Here is a 22249-nt window from a genome sequence, read left to right on the forward strand (position 1 = left end):
CTAGCAAAAATTGTGCTGGTTCTCATCCTGTAGATTATTCTCATGTGGATCATGTTCTCATTTCTACTTTATGTAATGAGGAGGAACCTATTTCCTTTGAGGAAGCACAGGATGATGATCATTGGATGCATGCTATGTAGGATGAGTATAACTCTATACTCAAGAATGACACCTGGTATTTGATAGATCTACCTCATGGCAAGAAGGCCATTGGTACTAAGTGGGTTTACAAGTTAAATCGCAAAGAAGATGGTAGCATTGATCACTACAAGGCCAGACTTGTTGCAAAGGGGTATGCCGCCCAGCAAAAGGGCATTGATTATGATGAGACCTTTGCACCCACATCTCGTATGACTACCATTAGGTGTCTCATTGCTTTGGTAGCACATCATGGATGGAATGTACATCAGTTGGACATTAAGCAGAGAAAGTGTAAAGAAATAGAGATATTGTCCACCCTGTATGTCTAAAATTTAGCATAGATGCCAATTGCATGAGGCATTGATGATGGTTCATTTAAGAGTCATATCAATCCCAAAAGCCATGCAATTTTATTGAAGCTCTTTGATTGTGAGAAAGAGGTATGTGCAGCTATTGTCTAGCATGGCTTCACCCTGCCACAGCTCACAACTCACCATCATTGGGAGCCTCATCCACTCCCTAGTTTCATTTCAATCGTTAGCTGCTTGCTCCATCCCTCACCTTGGAGTTGATCCTAGCTACTTTTGTGGGTAATTAACGAAGTGTGATCTATTCATTGCCTTCTCATAGTTGCAACCGCCGTTGTGATGGTAGGCTAATGAACATATGCCTGGTTTCATAATGAAGCAATCACTTTCCTATGCTCTTTTCAAGAAACAATGAGCATATCCAGAGCCTCTGCGTTTCCCTGCATCTCCAAAGCTCTGATAGAAACTCAACACACATACCTTCACATGAATGTATGCTCTTGTGTGTCTGTGTGTGCACGTGCACACGCGGGGTGTGTGTGTATGGGAGCATATATTGATACCAAGTTCTACACCCACTATTGGGCAGCACTGATGATGATATTGAGGATGTCATAGTCTCTAGTCCATACTATGCATAATGGAGCTGCTAATGGTTATATAGTCTTGTGGGTGACTACCATGAGTTTATAACTTGCACTTTCTTATAAGGTGAATTCAGGCATGTTCTTGGATTCATCTAGGTGTATACATGCTTTTACTAGTGGCACTCCACATGTTTTGTTTGTAGAACAGAAATTGTTGACTTGTGTAAGTGTGTAAGTGTGTAAGTGTAACTTCCACCATTCGTTTCATCTAATAAGCTGCATGAAGACACCTAGTTTACCACATTTCCCAAGAAAGCTTAGGAGAGCAGCAGCCAATTTTCTTTGCAACAACCCTTATCGTTATGCAGTCAGTTGTTAGTACGGCGTTGTTAGTACGGCTGGAAAAAGTCTTAAGCCTTCATTTTTCTACATTTACAGTGTCTTCTCTTTACTCTCTATAGTTTGTTCTCAAGCAATGTTCTCTTTGGCTGGTTGCTTCCCTCCTTCAATGTGGTTGAATGATGCAAAGAAAAAAAAATCTAGTGTGATCAAAATCTCGTTTGTCGAGGATGCATATACATGCTCTTTTTCTTGGTTCAAGGCATAGATACCTTGGAATTTCTTAGAAAAATGTCATATTCTCTTCCTGCAATGCTTTATCTATATGCACTATGACTTTCAAAATCTTCATAGCAAGCCTTCAAATATAAAAGAAACCCCAAAAAATCCTTTGAGTCCTTATTCAAAAGTCACAGAGACGTCCAAAGCTCACAAAAAAGAAGACTAGTCTACTGGGCTTTCAACCTGCTAACCCAAGTTCAAATCTTGATTTTTGGCCTCTTCATTTGATCTCTCTCTCTCTCTCTCTCTCTCTCTCTCTCTCTCTCTCTCTCTCTCTCTCTCTCTCAATTCATCTGAGTACCTAAGGATAATTAGAAAGCATCCAATGAAAATAGAAAAAGCTCACACTTTGATACCAAATATAGCATAAATTGAGGATGCAAGACAAAGAAAACTTTTTTATTATCTCAAGCAAACTTTTAACAATGAAGAGTCTTGCTCTTATATAGAACTAGAATAAGCACAAAAACTCTAAATTTGGAAAATTCCATGGGAAAAGCTTGTCAAATAATCTTATCTAACCATGGCACGTGTCTTAGTGCAAGTATAAATTTTATGAATAGCTTAGATGTTGTTCTTAAGATATTCTATGGTGCACATAGCCAAGATTATGAGACATCATTGCTTTGCTTGAAGCTAGGTCATCACACTGATATAGTGACTTAGAGTGTATTGAAGCATGACATAAATCCAAGGTAAGACTTGTAGACTGACTCATGGGTTCCATAGGTCTTGACTTCAAATGCTCATACTTTTACCCCTCTAAACCAAGCCAATGCTACAATTTGATGGCATGTAAGTACCGAAGGTATACATTCAAGAATTAAAACTATCGATTTCACTTACATTTGTAATTTGAGTGAAACTTCTAGCTCATGGACCCTATGATGGTGTGAACATGTTAGCGTTAGTATTTTGTGTAATGTTGGGGGGGTTGTCCTATTTTTTTTTCATGGTTGCAAATGCTTCCTTGAATGTTGTGAGTATTTTGTGTAATGTTGGGGGGGTTGTCCTTTTTTTTTTCATGGTTGCAAATGCTTCCTTGAATGTTGTGAGTAATGACACGTTTGACCTCCAAGATCATAATAGCTATATCAAGATTAGGTACATTGTTGCTTAACCTCCAAAATCAAAGTAGCTACATCACATGACTCTCTTAAAATAGAACTCACGACTTAGCATCGACCTCCTTTTTTAAGAGTCAGCTTTCTAAACCCAAGTGAACATGCAATTTATCAATGCCAACGTCTTCGGTCATACTCACATTCTAGTATCATTGAACAATACGTGTTGATGGTTAATATATTCAAGGAGATAACTCATGGTGTTCGGCAATTCTATTTCCCATCATGCCATCATAAGTCCCTTGCCTTAGAGGAGTCACATAGGTGTACAAATTGCTCAGAGCACACAAAACTGATGTGGGAATACACTATGTAGAGTATAACTAGGAATGATTCCCAAAAAAATGTTCTATCATGAACTCCTTAGGGTAGGCCTACTAGCATGAGCTCATCATTTTACCACTACCATTCTATTATGAGCTCCTTGGGTAGGTCTAATGGCTTGAACTCCACTATATTATGTTGCACCCATTTCCACTTTCCTTACGAGCGGGGAGCACTCCTCATCAATGCAAGTAAGATACCTGATTTCATGCAATTCTAAGAAACTTAGGAATCCATTCAAGACATTAGTTGACTTGATTGAGGAATTTGAATCAGTGAATACATAGCATCAAATTGAAGGATCAGACACGCAAAAACCATCTAAGTTTTCTGTAGCAATGCACTTTTCGAGCATGTCTGCCCAACTGTACCCTGCAGGTGAGTAGCATCTCCATCTACGCTCCACAACTCTTATCAATGGCCAGATCAAAAGCAGCTAACCAACCATGGAGAATAGTTTGATGCATGCACAGCTTTGACAAACTTCTCAAAATATGCTCTATGCTTAAGCTCTACTTTCCCATGCTCTGCACATTTCTGGGTCCTGTATGTCAGATTCATAAATTTACAAACTGGATAGTCCCTCTCTCACCCCCCAAATGAGATGCAAAGACATGTCAATATACAAGCGTAAACCAAAAACAGATGTTACAACTGTAAATTTCACACAGATACATTAGCATATTGTAAAATGCCAACCTTCGTCTAACAACATTCCAAAAATGTAGTGGCGGCACTTCTTTCCGCTCTTGTCCAACACAATGCCACATCCTCTAATCTTAACCTTTGAAGATGGCCCTGGCTTGTCACTCACCCTGGTGGCGCTTCATTCCACTCACCCTTTTGGTCGGAGGGGAGGGGGGATTCATTAAGCCCCCATCCCTGCCGTACAACGCAACAGGAGGGGTAATCCCGAGAGGGTTGTCCAACACAATGCCATATGCTCTAATCTCAACCTTTGAAGATGGCCCTGGCTTATCAACCTTGACCTCTGGATAAACAGCAGATAATATGCTTTGCAGTGCTTTTGTTTCTCTCACTGTGTCTTTGTCTGTCATTTGCCTATATGCTGGATTCCTTTTTTCTGCTTCCTTTTCTGCATGCATGATGGTAATGGGATCCGGCGATTGACAAAGTAGGACTTGTATGATCTCATGTAAATCCTCCGGGACGGAAACCATGTCGAGGCCCTCTAAAACAAAAACCTCCTTCATCATTGGAGATTTGCTTTCACCCCCACCTTCATCATGTGCTTTCTGTCCTTTTTTTCCTTTCCTTTTTTCATCTTCTTCGTTTTGTGTTGTACTATCTACTCCCAGATGTAGCACCATCAACACAGCCGGCAGGACCTCATCTGCACCTGCTACAGCTATTTTCCTCTGATAAGCACGCAGGTGATCCACAGTTGCAGAAATTCCATGGACATTCTTCCAATTTTTGACTTGCACTCCCAGGCATCCAATACAATTATCATTGTCAACATTATACTCTCCTTTATCATCAGGCATTACATATAGAATGTACAGATCGAATGCCTCTTGCATCGGGGCACAAATCATTGCAGCACCTTTCTTTAAAAATCTTCTTGCATCTCGGACTGAAGGCTTCCCAAAGAAGCGATGGAATGCATTGAAGAAGACTTTTGCTTTGTTCAAATGCTCTAATTCAGGTGGGAATCCCTTAAAATTAGGTACAAAAGCCTTCAAAAAAAATTCCAAGAACACAGGTTTGGTAGGAGAATCTTCTTGCTGCAGACTATCCATGGCATGGATCAGCAAAAACCTTGCAACCAGCTCTCCCCTTTCCCCAGCAGATGCAATGCCATTCAGCAACAACAAATTCAATTGACGTAGTTGCTGCTGCATCAACTCTCTGTTTCTCCTTAAAGCAATTGCAGCTGCTTCATTTAAGGCAGGCTCAGGCAGAGAAGTGCAGAGCACATATTCCCTCGATGCCGAAACATGCAAGCATGCACTCATGTGCAAAGTCACAAGATCCTGCGCAGCTGAAGATTGAGGACAGACGTCCACTCCTATGCGACGGCCCAAAAGCACCAATGACATGTGCGGGGACCGTAATAGGTTATGACCTTCTTCTGAATTTATCAGAACACCCCCAAGAAGCTTGGTCTGTGCTAAGTGCAGAATCTCGCTCACCCACTCTTGTTTGGAAAACTTTTTGGCAGCCCAAAGTGGCCTGCCCTGTCTGAACCAAATTTGTGGGGAAGCGATGGTGTCTAAGCTCATGGAGGACGTGGATGCAGAGATGAGATCAAATGTTGGAAGTCTTGAAAAAGGTGCGAAGAGATTCCTCAGACCTGGAACAACTTTGAGACTGGGATCATACCTGGACGATCAAATATGGAAATTCTTGGTATAGGTACGTTACACACAACCCGAAAGAACTCTGAGACTAGGATCATACCTGGATGCAGGCGTGAAATTTGACACCCTTGATGTGGGCGTGAAATTTGACACCCTTGATGTGGTGTCAATAAAAAGCACAAATGATCGCCCCGTTGTGGGCAAATCTGCGGATGCTCTCCTGAAAAGGATAAATGGAAGTTCTCCTTGGAACTCCCCTCCCATGTCAGCTTCAGGAGGCTGCAGAAGGGTTCGAGCTTCATCCAAGACAAACAAAAAGCAAACACCGTTGCTTCTGAGAGATGTGGCGTGTCTAGCCATTGCTTCATCACATGCATCTATCATACATTTCTTGCTGCATTCTGGTTGAGTCCGAATCTTTGGAAGTATACGATGATAACGCTTCATCTGATGATCTCTGAACAGATCCTCCTTGCTCGGGAAAGTGCCCTGCTCAGACAACCAATCAAAACATGCACGGAAAAGTGCATATGCATGCTCAACCTTTGTGATGTTCCTAAAGTGCCGGTGAATATCTGGGTCAGACCTGGGGTACCCGGCGTGTTTAGGGTCCATCAAGCTAAAATAAAAAACCATCACTTGGTTAGGAGCCAAAGCAATCTCTCGGACAGCTCTCGATTTCCCCCAACCACTTGACTGCACAATGGCCGTGCAGGGGGCATACCAAGTCTTGCTGTCCTTGGACCAACTTGTGTAGCATTGATCTATGTAGTCAAGAAAATATGAAAGAATACTGCCGGCAGGATCTTGGTACTCTCCTTCGAATTCTTGACACAGCTGGTCCTCCTGCTGCTGCTGCTGCTTCTTCACATCGACAACAGCCGCCTGCTTCCCAGCAGCACACTGTTTGAATACTTCCAACCACTTCCCTTCGTCAGGCACCCCCGACAATTCAGGCATCACTCTATAAACTGCATCAACGAATTCCCGACACAATGTGGGTGGTGTGTTGCTTTTTACAGCCTTCGTGAGAGCGTGCGCCATGGCCCATGTATAATCATGCCTTTCCATCTCATCGGTGAAATCAGGAGAAGGTATTCGTTCCTTGAGCCTGGAATACTCTTCATCAATGAACCTTTGCAAATCTTCCATGCCTTCTCTGCGGTTTTACAACAGGAAAACAATAGCAGCCTTCCGTACACATACACACACACAGCGAGCAGAGCACGCTAATCATGAAAAAGCCTGCTTACCCGGTATTTACAGACCGCCTAAGGGTGTCACGCGAGCTTGGGATAAAAAAGAGCTTTCTGTTTTTTAGGGTATTTACAAAGGGCGTCACGCGAACTTTCTATTTTTTAGGGTATTTACAGACCGCCTAAGGGTGTCACATGTGAGCACTCAAAAAGTGCCTTGTGCACTCTTGAATGGGCGTATCTCATTATACACCAACTGCCCATGCTTGCGTATATTAAAAACGTGACTGCCTATGCATGGGTGTCCCCTTTATATGCCGCCCTTTCTGCAACGTGCATCTCCACCAGTCTGTTAACCTACGTATACATGCAACATGTAAAGAGCCTGAGTCAATGGACGCCTAGAGAGTTGGGGACTCGAACCCCACCGCCACAGTTATTGTGGCTACACCCTGCTCTCTTCGAGAGGAGGGGAGGGGATGAACTAGATTTATCTTACCCCCTCCCCTCCTCCCATCTACAAAAAAGAATGAGAATCAATAGGCATATGAGATTTAAAAACCAAACATCCTAATAAAATAATCCGCCTAATGTTTGGGAGATATTTTATAAAGCCTACAAAATATGATGTCTTAGAGATAAACAAAATACCAACATTGTGTCCAAAGTCATAACATCCAAGCACTATTTCATCTCCTACTCACTATTGTCACTCTCATCAGCCGAGTCATGATCACCAAATACAATTCTCACATTTGTCCTCTCTCTCTCTCTCTCTCTCTCTCTCTCTCTCTCTCTCTCTCAACATAACTCTAGCAAGATTGTCTCTCCTTTGTGCGCCCCCAACCTGGGATGAATCAGGCGATGTTGTTTCTGATGATTGTGTCCTCTACACAACCGATGAGGTCTTGGTCTGCACCAAAGCTGTAACCTCAACAAGACCCACCTGCTGTTGCAACCCATTTTGAATGATTGGATCCAAAGCCAATGCATCATTGTTTGCTCTCTCCACCTCCGCTTGTGCCTCTCAAACCCAATCCTCATCAAATGAATCTCCATGCACAATGCACATGTTATGAAGGACCAAACAAGTGCTAACCACCTTTGGCACATTCTGCTAGCATGTCACATCTCTTCAATAAAATACGAAAGCAAGCTTTTAGCATTCCAAAAGCCTGCTCCACAAGCATCCGTGAACTAGATTGAAAAGTACCGCTTAGGGGATAATCCATCTTTACTTCCTCTAAATGGAGGAAGCATCCAAAACCTTTCAAGGTAAGGACAATCACCAAGTAAACAATAATTGCCTAAGCTGTTTGATTCACACATCTGTCCTAGATCACTTCTTTGGAATACATTCCAATCATGCATAGAACCTGCCCAACCAATGTCATAATCCCAAACCAAGCAGTTAGAAGCAATGGTCATCTGCAAAATTATAGAATGAAACCCCTTCCGATTAAAGTAGTCCTCATGGTGCACATGAGGGGCAATAATCTATTGTACCAATGACAAATGGAATGCCATGTATTTCCTCAAATCCTTCAGCCATGATACACATCCTATTTGAAGAAGGTCATTTAATGTATAGGTCATGAAGACCTGATGTGGAGATTGCATCACAAAACTCCAAAATGATATTCTGGCATGAAGACATGGAAACCCCATACAAATATGCTATTACTTGTAAGTTTAATCCGGTAGCTAGACGGTGCAAAGCCACACATACACACTAATTGCCTTTTGATAGTTAGTGTTAAACCGTTGCAATCGAGGAGCAAAAGGCTAGTCACAGCAGCTGAAGTAAGCTGGCCAAGCATTTAAAACTTTTGGGCTTCTGTTGCCTTGCGATCCACAAGAGAGTCCTTGTGTTGATCTGCCACCAATGACTTTGGCCGTGCTAGCTATGTCGACAAGGGAGTCCTCAATCTTTCGATCTTTTCGTGGTCATAGATTGGGGACATTGCACTTTGCCGCTTCTGTTTTGACAGAGGATTGTGTACCCTCTCCTTCGTTTACTTCCCCAATTGGGCCATCGATGTTACCACCCACACAACTGAAAGCATGGGTGTAGCTAACCACATTTGCCCGATTGTGCATGTACCGTTTTCCCTTGTTTTTGGCCTAGAGAGAGAAAATATTCTAGATAGAGGTAACAAAAAATTTGAAATATTTTTGGATAAGTATTTTCTTCCAATCAATAGGAAGTGATCCCCTAAAACAGAATTTTAATTTGGACAATGGGTAAGCCAAGGAGTCCCCTAGTTCAAAGTTCTAAGCCTTATTAAATTCTTTTGCATTTAAAAATGTGATATCCTTATCCATTAAGGTTGGAAAATAAGAATTAAAAAGAATAGAAAATTTTGGAATTATCCACAAAAAAATTAATAAAGAAAGGCTCACTTAAGGTGAAGGTTCCATAATCATGAGTTTCAGATATTTAAAGGAGACTTTTGGGAGGCCTTGTGACACCTCAGGGGGGAGGAAAGAGGCCATAAAGGAGGCACCTAGAATCCTCATCATTTTCCTATTTTTTAATTAAAAAAATGAGATATTTTATCTCTCATTTCTCCTCTTCCAAACTAGATCAGAAAAATGGATTTAAATAGTCCAAAACTTGTCATTGGATCAAAAAAATGGGTTTAAATAGCCCAAAACTTGTCCAAATTGGATCAAACTAAAGCTGGAAGCCTCTAGATCCCAGTTGGACTTAGTTGGTGGCATCCCTCACCTATAAATAGAACCCCATTCCTTTGTATTTTCATCTTAGTGTATTTACATGCTAGTGTAACTTTTATTTTAGTGTAATTACATTATCCCTCTACCGTGCCTCTCCATTGTGAAGCTTTGGTGCTTCTCTAAACCTCTTCTTCTCTTGGAGATTACCCTCTTTTTCTTGGTAGCCAAGCCTCTTCCTTGAGGGCTACACATTTCCTTAAAGAATCAAGCCAAAAACCAAGGGTAAGCCTAAAACAATGATGTTTTACTCTCTTCTTGGATGGTAATCTTCTTCCCAACCTTTCTACATGCTTAGGAAGCATTCTAATTCATGGTTTCTTCTTAAAACCATGCCCTTATTGATTTATGTTGTTTAAATGAATTAATGTTAATCTCTTATGCTTAAATATATTGTTTTTGATTTGTAATCTCTTATTCACTTTTATAGTTAAATCCTTCTTGGAAGGGTAGTCCTTAATTCTAATCTCATTTTCTTACCCTAAACTCTAGCCTTATCAACCTAGAGATGAAGATTAATCATTTTTATGATTATTAACCTACTTAGAATGAGGTTAATTCATTTAAGCTTGAAATCTCATATTTATTCATTTTATGATGAAAGAGAGCTTGTGATAACATTTATATAATTGGAAGTTATATAATAATGGAAGTTATAATTGGATATTTTCTTAAATAAACAAGATGCTTAGATATAGTTATGCTTATATTTATGCTTAGGTTTATGCATAAATAATTTTTATATAAAAAGAGGAAGTCTCACCATATTTTTATGTAATTATGTTTAAATTTTTATATATTAAAAGTGAAATTTTGAGCATTCTCATTTTATAGAAAATGAGGGGAAGCTATGGTAAAAAGTTTACCATTAGAAAATGAATTTATTTCTATTCATAAATTTAATAATGCTAAAAGTGGAATTTTCACGATATTCTATGCATAAACATTTTAAATGATAAAAGAGGGATTTTCATTACATTTTCGATGAAAATATATTCCTACATGTGTATGAATAAATGTCTAAATGTTAAAAAGAAGAATTTTTGTTATATTTTTAATATGTATATTCATGGTATGTATATACATGAATACTTTTGTTTATCAAAAGACAAAATTCCACCGTATCTTTAAATAGGAATATGTATAATTAATTTTGGTATCAAAAAGAGAATGTTTATCATATTTCTATGTAGATAAATAGGGCATGTTGATACGTAGGTTCAAAGGGAGAAAATAATATTTAAGAATATTTCTATGTGAATATTTTAATAAAATGATGTATGCATATTTATTAAAGGATAATTTAGAAAAAGCAATATCTTTGTTTAAATTCAATTATTAATGAGTAGGATTGTTTATAATTCTTTTATTAGAATGAATTTTTCATATTATTGGATGTTTATCTTTACAATTAGAAATCACAGTTATTTTATGAGGAAAATGGAGAAATATCTTAGGAAATAAATCTAGGAATAAATTCAAGTAATTCGGTGCTAGACCATGACCACTTGAGAAAGGTGGGTCAGAAAGATGCCTGCCCATCCCTTGAATCGTAAATTAAGTCAAGACTTGTGACCATTCCCACTCTTCACCTACGAAGAAGGGATGACCGTCCGATTTAGAGAATTTCCCCTAAGATCCAAAATCGTCTAGAAATAAGCTAGAAATTCGTTGATTGTATTTGATAGATGGAATGACCCAAGATATGAGATTCGTAACTTTCATTGAGGAAGTCTGGGTTTTGAAAAAAGGGTCTTGGGAAACCAATACTATCTCGTGAAATAGCTTTTCATGAGATGAAATCAAACTCAATGGAAAAATTCTACTTGCATAGAAACTCTGTTTTGTAAAAGGACTGTCTTATGCCAGAATGATGGAGGAAGCATTTGGTTTATTGTTAATCTAAGGAGAGTTTACATTGCAATAGCCAGTGGGGAGTCATCAAAGGACGTCAACAAAGCTTGCCAAGGTCTCGACCAACCTCGGTAGGGTTAAAAATGGTATGCTTCCGGTTCGATGGGCGAGGGCCGATGAAGCAGTCCCTGAGTGAAGTGCTAGGACACCTAAGGAGGATCCTAGAGGGTTTTGACCAGGCAATGCTCGGGCTCGTGGCGCCCGGCTGCTAGGACACCCATGCGTATGTCGAGGGAGATCTTCATGGATTGGCGAGAAATTATCTAAGTGAACAGGAAATTATGAAATTGGATCTCGTTGGTTGACTAGTTAGTCTTCAACGGAGAGTCCGGATGACACTTGATTGTAAAACAATGGAACTGGAATACTTAGGATTATGATGGAAACACTGTACTTTTATTATAATTCTGTCTTGAAAAGAGTTGAATATGAGAAAAGGCAATTTCATATTGGGTGCATAAGTGGTGTGTCTATTTAATGTTTTTGCATTTGTACCGGCTAGGGGGCCTGGGAACTCTTTTCCCCGGTACCCGGGAGAAAACACAACCAAATTTTTATATAGAGGGATCCCACCAATATAGTGGTTGGGCAGTTGGCTAACCCATGGGTCGGTTGGTTGGATCGGTGGATTCCTACAACAAACTTCAGTTAAGTTTAAGTTACGATAGTTGAAGTAAGTCACAAGATAATTCTTGCTCTATGGGAAAGAATCAACAGATGTGCCTCACTTCGAGGGAAAAAAGCGATGATCTCTATGAACCAAGTGCAAGTCCCTCCTCGGCCATGTGACCTGTGGGTTCAGTCAGAGAATAAAAAGGATAGTTAAGGCTCTTGACTCCATTATATAAATTTTCATTAAAAGATTTTCCTAGAGGAATCGCCCTTGCTTTCTGGGCGAGGAAAGGTTTTTTCGGTCTCTGTTTTGGAAGAATCGCCCAGACTAGTCCCTTTCTCATTTGTTGGGCAAGGCCCCAAATGGGAAGCTCTGCCCTATGCAAGAGGAGGTTGCTTCTTCCGCTGCCCTAGAGTTTGATGCGCAGAGAGGTTAGGGGTCTCACAAATGATATCAAACCATTGACATGTTACCTTACGATCATTTCCAGAGATCGAATTAAGGGCCTTATCCTTCTGGCAGTTTGCATACACATGACCCCATCTCTTTCTGCAACTTTTAGAGTCTTTTTCACACTCTAGGAATAGCCCTGCAAGTTGAGTGGTGACTTTAGACTATAGATCAACCCCTTGCTTTGGATTCCAAACTCATCGTGCATTGAGCCCCGAATGTGAATGAGTTGAACAACCCATGCATCCTTCCAAACCTCCCTCTTCCATGTTTGTTCATCTACATTGGTCTTTGGTGTTGAGGCCTTTCTACCTCTCTTGGTCATGGGGGCTTTGTTGGAAACTTAAACCTCTTGCACCTCTGCATCATCTGATTGTTGGACTCTACCTTTTACTGCAAGCTTTTTTTCCTTTTCTGGAGAAAAAACCCCATCCACATCACTTCTCCCTTCCAGAGGCAAAGATGAGATCTCCGTCTCTGCTTGTGAGGGTTGCAGACTTTGATGCATAGATAGGTAGCCGATTGGGTTGGGTTGTGGTAGCAAGGAATACTTCACATGTAGAAAATACAGAACATGCAGATGATAAATGCCTCCTAGTTGAAGGTGCTCCTTAGCCATCATCTATATCCTACACATAAGTCTACAAGAAAATGTATACTGGAGATGGACTGCTTGTCACTACCCATGCATGGGGCTAGGCACCAAGAGCATAGCATCTCTCAAGAGCTACTCTTCCCATTTGAAGCAATCCTAGTTGAAGGTGCTCCTTAGCCAGCATCTATATCCTACACATAAATCTACAAGAAAATGTATACTGGAGTGGATTGCTTGTCACTACCCATGCATGGGGGGGGCTAGGCACCAAGAGCATAGCATATCCAACCTAGACTATGGAATACTCTCACTGCATCCAAATGAGGTTTTCTCGGGCTCTGCATAAACTGGCTTACTAGCCCCACAGCATAACTCAAATCCGGGCATGTGATAGTCATGTAAATGAGACTACCAACCATCTTTCTGTACATAGACCATAATGTGCAGTGGTCTTTACATAATGTGCAGTGGTCTTTACATATCGCATGATGCGTCTCATTGCATCCAAATGAGGTTTTCTGGGGCTCTGCATAAACTGGCTTACTAGCCCCACAACATAACTCACATACGGGCGTGTGATAGTCATGTAAATGAGACTACCAACCATCTTTCTGTACATAGATGGATCATCCAACTCCTCACCAAAATCAGCCCGCAACTTCACATTTTGTTCCAAAGGTGTACTCATAGGCTTACACCCTGTCATGCCATATTTTGCCAACATATCCAATGCATATTGGCGTTGCACTAACCATGTACCTGCATGATCTTTGATCACCTCAATTCCAAGAAAGTATCTCAACTCACCCAAATCTTTCATGTCAAATTGCCCACTCAAAGCTTTCTTGACATGCATCACATCTGTACCATGATCACCTATGATAATCGAGTCATGCACATAGATGACAAGTAAAACAATCCCATGATCTGTTTTCTTCACATAGAGTGAAGAATCTGCTGTAGAAATCTGAAATCCAAGTGAGATAAGATATCTGCTCATCTTATCACTCCAAGCACGAGGTGCTTGCTTCAAACCATATAATGCCTTTTTCAATTTGAATATATGAGTGGGATACTTTGGGTGTACATCACCTTCTGGCTGTGCCATATAAACCTCTTCTTGTAGATCACCATTTAGAAATGCATTTTTCACATCCATTTGATGCATTTCCCAACCATTAGCTGATGCCATAGCAATGACTGCTCTCACTGTTCCCATCTTTGCCACTGGACTAAATGTTTCATCATAGTCCAAACCTTGGGTTTGTGCATAACCCTTAGCTACCAATCTTGCTTTATGTCGCTCAATAGAACCATCGGACTTGCATTTCACTTTGTAAACCCATTTACAACCAATAACATTTTTGTCTTGTGGTAATGCTACCAAATCCCATGTGTCATTATGAACCAATGCGTCCATCTCAACATTCATTGCCTTCTCCCATACATGCTTTCCAACAGCTTCTGTATAGCATGTAGGTTCCACATGCTTCACCAAAGATGTCATATATGCATAATGCATAGCAAAATCACGGTATGTCAACCTGTCCTGACCCTTTGGGATCTCCGCAATGCATGCGGATCACTCTGAACACCTGTAACTCTAGCATGTGGTGGCACATATCTATCATGCCTTGCACTAGGTGTGCATAAAACAGGTATGCCAAGCTCCTCATCCAAACTCTCTGAACTAGATGACTCATAACCTGTGATTCCAATTCCTTTAACTTTCTTCTTTCCTTTATACATAGCACTACTCCTAGTGCTGACACTCTCATGCCTCAAACGTCCTGACCATGGACGTACAGTACTACTCTCAGCTTCTGCTGGCCCAGATTCACCACCTCCATCTGTCCTCAAACATTTAATCCATGAGCCATATTGCTTCTCTGCAAAAGCTTTGAAATCCATAAACCTTTCCAATACTTCACTTTTCTCTCTGAGAAAGTATATCCATGCCATCCTGCTGAAATCATCAATGAATGTCACATAGTATAAACTGCCTTTGATAGATGGGTTTTGTGCAGGACCCCATACATCACTATGTACTATCTCAAGTGGCCTGCTACTCATATTTCCTTCTCTAGGAAACCTCAACCTTGCCTGCTTTCCAAACTGACAAGCTTCATAAACATGCATATACCCATCATACTTCAATCTAGGCAGCCTACTAACAATGCCTCTTGCCTGCATGTTCTTTAACCTTTGTATATTGACATGTCCAATCCTCTTATGCCACATATCAATGTCTTGTACCACATTTCTACTCTTAGAGAACATGGCTGATTTTAACTCAGGAATTCCAGCATCCAGCTTAAACAACCTGCCTTCTTTCTTGCCTTTAGCAATGACTCTACATCCATGTTTGAAATCCTCAACGAAGCAACCGTGCTCGTTGAAACGAGCCTATAATCCCTGTTCCACCATTTGACCAACTGAGGCCAAGATTTTTGTGATAGAAGGCACATATAATACATCTGACATAGATTTTGTTTGACCATTGTGCATAACCAATGGTACACTTCCAACATGTGATGGCATGCTGAGTATCATCTCCTGTTTCCACATAGCCTTTCACATCCATAGGCTTCATATGCTCAAACCATTCACCATGACAAGTTATATGGTTTGATGCTCCAGAGTCCATATACCAAGTGTCATCATTTTCAGCATTTGTCATCATCGATCCCACAACATGTTTCATGGCAAACAAGTGATTTGCGCTGCCATCATTACTGCTTGATGCATAATTTCCACCATGTGCTCTACTTGATTTGCGCTGCCATCATTATTGCTTGATGCATAATTTCCACCATGTTGTGCATAATTTCCACGATGTGCTCTACCCCCTCTCAAATCATTCTGTTTGCGGAAACAATCACGCGCCATATGACCAAACTTCCCACAGTAATGGCATTCCACATCTTGCATAGATGTCTGTTGTCCTTGCCAACGTCCTCTACCACGAGGATTACCTCTGCCTCTCTGAGGTGTATATCCACGACGACCACCTCTAGCACCATATGAAGGCTGAAAATTCTGTTGTGATGACCTGTCCTGCCATCCACGACCATTACCACCACGGCCACATGATGCAAATCTCCCCTTGCCTCTAAAACCTCTTTGCGAATAGAAAGCCTGATTTCTGCCATTGTCATCATGGCTAGTAGATGCATCCAGAAAAGAATCACTAAGTTTGATTTCCTCAACAAGCAAGAGTGAAACCAACTCATCAGTCTGGTAAACCTGTACTCCGAACCGAGATAGATGTATCAAAAGATTTATACTCCTTGCCAAGACCACGCAAGGTAATGTCTACCAAATCATCATCTACAAACTTCTTTATCTCCTGAACATAATCATGGATGCTCCTTCTATTCTGCTTCACATTATGTATTTGTTGTCGCCGCAAACTGAGACTTGCGAGCACTCGTGTCTGTATCAAACAACTTCACCAATGTATCCCATGCATCCTTGGGATTCTCAGCATCATGTATGTGTATGAGCATAGCATCCGAAATATATATAGACAGATAATGCAACACTTTGAATGCTCTTTCTGACCATTGCTTATGAGCTATAACCTGCTGCTGTGTAGGTTGTCGGGGTAGTTCAGGCTCTGGCTCAGCAGGTCCTGTAATGAGATTCCAAAAACCTTTTCCCTTTAGAAAACTTTTGATTCTGTACTTCCATGCCTGGAAGTTCTTCCTATCCAGCTTTTCACCAACAATCTGTACTGGATTATCTAACATATTTGCTCAATGCATACACCTTCCGTACACGTCCAAATCTGTAAATGAGCCTTCCTCAGCTCAATCAAACTCCAATGAGTGATCCAAATACTCCAAAGTATCCAACAAACTTCAAATTTGATGTAGAAAATCAACCTGTATGCATCCAAAATGAACTGGCTCACTCGGTCCGAGATACCCTGTTTTGATGTGCTTTCCAAGGCTCCAAATCACAATGTAGTGGTTCAATCAAGTATGGAAAACTTGCATTGACACCTAAACAACCTCAATGTTTAATATTAACACCATCTGACATGTGTACAGATCAATTTTGTAAAACCCCTTTCTCTGTTTTGGGAAAAACCAGAAAAACCAGTAGTAATTTTGCTCTAACTTCTTCAATCCTTGTCCAAATTGAGCAACCAGGCATTCATTAGCTTAGCAATGATGTCCACTAACTCCATGTAAGAGGAATTAGTCCAATTGTTTAAGACCAATGAGTAATTGTTCGATTAAAATCACTCTATTTCTCTGCAACCAGTAGACAGCCTGTTTAATCAGCTCATTCCCAGCTCAATTAGGCATAATTGATCAATCCAATCATGTAGCATCCTTCTCACTAGTGTGTACCATAAATTTTCTAAGTCAATTTGGAGATTAACCAATCACATCAGTTGATTTTAGTCCTCCACCTGTCAAATAATATGAAAAAAGCTCTATTTCTACTGTCCAACCTACGTTGCCTGCTCTACAGGGATTTGGGAGTGGTTGTAGTACTAATTGATGATGAAATCAAGTGCCCAACACACCTAGGTATGTGTGCAACCAGTTAATGCTTTGATTTTTGCCAAAAACATGCTCCAAATGCATCAAATTTTAACCTCCTTTTCTCTGTTTTGTGAGAGCTCAAAAACCAGAATTTTTCACTCATTCAAATGCATGTAAATTGCTCCAAAATCACAGTAGGGCTTGTACATGAGTTGCCAATACATTCTTTCTTTTCCAGATACATGTTTCTTTGCCAGAATCACTTCTATTTCACCATACATCAGTGCTTCCAAGCTTTAATGGAAAGCTTCCAAAAAACCAGAATTTTTCTTTGCTTTGAGTTGCTCTAATTTGCTTTGTTTCTGCCTGAATCACCTGCAATCCGCTCAAGGATGTTTAGAATACCTTACCCGGTAGGCCAAGCTCTCAGATCTGATAGTAATCGGTGTGCTCCAAGCTTCACAGCATCAATGGCAAGCTTCACAGCTTTTCTTCACAGCTTCTTCTTCTCCCTCTCTCACTCATAAATCCTAATAGACAGCACAAGGCTCTGATACCATGTTGAAAAATAGGTAGAGGGAGAGGAGACACACCCACAGGAGGAAACCCTAATGTATATTGCAAACCCTAACCATAGAGGAAAGCCATCTCCCTTCTCACACAATGCATAAAGCCATAATCCATAATACACACAACACTCTATGAGTTGTGTCCACACACATCTAACCCTAGCTAATGTCCACACACTATGACCAGCTGGACACGCGGTCATTTATGTCTCACACATGTTCCTACCTAACATGCTAGCACATAGTATAGCTGGCTCATATTGACATCGAGCTTGAATCTCAACATAAAGGGCCTTAGATTCAAATATATACTCTCCCTCAGTATACTCCGGTAATGTAACTATGTTATCCTTCTTGTTGTTCCATGTCACAACAACACTCCCAAATAATAATACAAATCCACTAGTAGATCTCTTGTCTGAGATACTATCTACCCAATCAACATCCATGTAACCATATAGCTTCAATGGTACACCAGTCTCGTAAAATAGCCCATAATTAGTAGTGGCCCTCACATAGCACAATGTGCGATGTACACCATCCAAATGAGGTTTCCGACCATACCTGCATAAATTGGCTCTCAAGCCCAATTGTGTAGTTCAAATCTAGTAGGCTAGTGATCATCATGTAGATCAAGCTCCTGTACATAGTGGGATTCTCCAACACATAGCCCACATTCGCACTCATTTTGCCATTCACATCTAATGGCATAGAAATCGGCTTACAATCAGCCATACCATACTTGAGAGCATATCCAAAGCATACTGTCGTCGCTGACGATAACCATACGTCCTCAAGCATTTTTATCCTCTCAATTACCAAGAAGTAATGTAGCTCTCCTAAATCCTTCATGACAAATTTCATCTTGAGGAGACCCTTTAAATTCTCAACCTCTTCTTCTCTATCTCACCAATCAACTCATTCCCTTATCACTCATGCGCACATACAAGGAGTGATTAGCATCAACCATACAAAAACCAGTCGTAAGTGACAAGATATTGTGCAATCTTGTCATGCCATCCTCTAGGCACCTGTGCATCAGCCCATACAAGGCTTTACGAAGCCTCCATACATGGTTTGGGTGATCCAATTCTCATAGCTAGGTGTCTGCTGTGGCAAATACACTTCTTCTTGCAACAAGAAGGCATTCTTTACATCTATCTGATGTAACACCCAACCTTTATGTAACACCCAACCTTTTGATGTAGCCACAACAATGACAACTCACACAGTTTCCATTTTGGTGACATGACTGAATGTTTCCTCATAATATATACCATGAGTCTGTGCATAACCTTTGGCAACTAGCCTTGCCTTATACATGCTAACGGTTCCATCTGAGTTGTGCTTTATCTTAAACACCCACTTATAGCCAATGACCTGCTTGCCCTCTGGCAATGGAACCAAATCCCAAGTTTGGTTTACATCTAAAGCATCCATTTCCTCATCAATGGCATTTTGCCAATACACATTACCAATTGCCTCCTCATAACATGTTGGCTCAACATCCTGCACAACTCTAGCCATATATGCATAATGGTGAGGTACATAGCCATCATAATTAAGCCTCTACACTAGATTTCTAGTACGTCCAAACCAGCGTGGACCTGGATCGCTCTCTAGAGCTTTACCTACAACCTGTGATTTCCTAACAATTCGAATGCCAAGCTCCTCATCAAGGATTTTCTCGTAGAGCCTCTAGAGTCTCCATCAACATAACCATGTCCAGCTGACAAATAAAGTATATATGTGGACTCATCCACTTTTTCCTTGCCCTTCCGTGATACATTAGAAGAGCTCACAGAGCTTACATTCTCCCACAATCTTCCACTCCAAGGTTTTTCATCAGGGAACCGCTCAAAGCTTGTGAGTACTGGCCTGCATTTTATGCAACAACCACATTCTCTTTTACATGAGCCTCGTTAACATCTTTTACATCCATGTATCAACTACTCATCTCATCAAACACAACATCCTTGCTTACCCTCACCTAAGGTGTAACAAGGTTATAGCATATGTACCCTTTTGGTCAGTGATGAGTACCCCACAATACACATTTCTCTACTTACTACTAGGGAACCGCTCAAAGCTTGTGAGTACTGGCCTGCATTTTATGCAACAACCACATTCTCTTTTACATCAGCCTCGTTAACATCTTTTACATCCATGTATCAACTACTCATCTCATCAAACACAACATCCTTGCTTACCCTCACCTAAGGTGTAACAAGGTTATAGCATATGTACCCTTTTGGTCAGTGAGTACCCCACAATACACATTTCTCTACTTTTAGATCCAACTTTGTGCATCTCTCACCTCGAATATGCACATATGTAATACATCCAAACACTTTAAGGTGTGACAAATCTGGTCTGTACACCTGCTGTGAACTTTTCTTTATGTGTCACATCATGTACAATAGCATTGCGAGTCATGTTCATAATATACATAGCAATATTGACTGCTTCAGTAGCCCAATAATGATTTGGCATATTCTTCTCACTCATTAATGCATGCAAAACTTCAACAATGTACCTATTGTTTCTTTCAGCAACCCCATTCTACTTAGGTGTATACATGCATGAAAATTGCCTCTGAACTCCAAGCATTTTCAGAAATTTTGAAAACTCATTGGAGAAGTATTCTCCCCCTCCATCTGATTTTAGAATCTTAATTTGCAAACATGATTCCTTCTCAACCATAGTTCTAAAATGCTTAAAGTGAGAGAACACGTCACTCTTCTATTTCATGAAAAAGACTTATACTTTCCTGGTATGGTGAGTCAATAAAGGAAACATAAAATTTCCACCCACGCATTGATGTAGTCTTCTAGGACCCCACACATCCGAATGAATGACCTCAAGAGGTTTCTTACATACATTCTTCTCTTGTGGAAACACATTTCTTGTTTGTTTCCCAAATTGACATGCCTCATAGACTTTATGCATTCCATACATTTTGAACTTTTGCAACCTTGTTACCAACTCTTGAGTCTGCATACATCTCAATCATTGCTCATTCACATGACCGATGCAAATATCAACATCAGCCACCACAACTCTTACACCTTGTGCAAATAATGTAGCTTTCACCTTAGGCATGTCTACATTAAGAGTGAACATTCTACCCACTCTTTTACCCTACGCAGTAGTTAGACAATTGTTCTTCTTATGCTCCTCCACAACATAGTCATCTAGATTAAACATGACTTGCAATCTAATTCTATCATCTGTCCCATAGATACAAGATTCTTTGTGATGTGAGGCACATGAAGTACATCCTGCAAATACTTCATTTCCCCTTCTTGCATACATAGAGGCACTTTTCCAACGTGAGCAATGGTACGGGCTATATCATCGCCCATTTCTACATAACTTGGAGAGTCCAGATCTTTCATGTCTCTGAACCACTCACCATGTGAATTCATGTGGTTCAAAGCACCGAATCCACATACCATACATCCTCAACACCCACGACATACATCAGTAGTCATGGTATTCATTATATGTTGCATGACAAACAATTTCTCACTTCTATCTTCAGCGTGCTTTGCTGGAAGACACATAATTATTTTGCTACCTCTTTCCCTTTTTATCACCTTTCTTCTTTGGACAGTCATAAGAAATATGCCCTTTCTGACCACAATTATAGCACTCCCTATTGTCATAACCAGAATCTTTTCTAGAGCCTCTACCATGTCCCCTTTAGATCCCCTTGCCGCCTCTTCCTCCTGACTGTCCTTGCTATACTGATGTGAATCATAAGACTGATTCTTCTTTGAATGACCACCACCTAGGCTTGAACCTTGAGCTCTACCTTTACATTTTTTAGAATAGAACACTTGCTTAGAACTTTTTTTTGTTTGTGAAGTTGGTTCTACACCCAAGTTCTTCTCCTCAATGATCAACATGGATATGAGGGATGCAAAATTTGGGATATTCTCTCGAGTCTACATAGATGTTTTGAACTGCTTATGTGACGCATACCTCTAGCCATATATGCATAATGGTGAGGTACATAGCCATCATAATTAAGCCTCTACACTAGATTTCTAGTACGTCCAAACCAGCGTGTGGACCTGGATCACTCCCTAGAGCTTTACCTACAACCTGTGATTTCCTAACAATTGGAATGCCAAGCTCCTCATCGAGGATTTTCTCGTAGAGCCGCTAGAGTCTCCATCGACATAACCATGTCAAGCTGACAAATAAGGTATATATGTGGACTCATCCACTTTTTCCTTGCCC

The 22249-nt window shown here is 40.5% G+C and overlaps 1 protein-coding gene across 1 annotated transcript; it reads right to left on the reverse strand.

Moving 5' to 3' along the window:
* Positions 1–3722: 3722 nt before the first annotated feature.
* Positions 3723–6780, reverse strand: LOC147617306 (uncharacterized). The gene is made up of 2 exons (XM_086776956.1): positions 5530–6780; positions 3723–5451 (listed from the first exon to the last, which is right to left on the reverse strand). Exons 1-2 carry the CDS (start codon positions 6579–6581, stop codon positions 3912–3914), a joined length of 2592 nt encoding a protein of 863 aa, XP_086633082.1. The 5' UTR covers positions 6582–6780; the 3' UTR covers positions 3723–3911.
* Between the last annotated feature and the right edge of the window lie 15469 nt (positions 6781–22249).

The sequence above is a fragment of the Cibotium barometz genome, chromosome 37, assembly GCF_041138505.1.
Source record: "Cibotium barometz isolate CiBa-2024 chromosome 37, ASM4113850v1, whole genome shotgun sequence".
In the NCBI taxonomy this organism is placed as follows: Eukaryota; Viridiplantae; Streptophyta; class Polypodiopsida; order Cyatheales; family Cibotiaceae; genus Cibotium; species Cibotium barometz.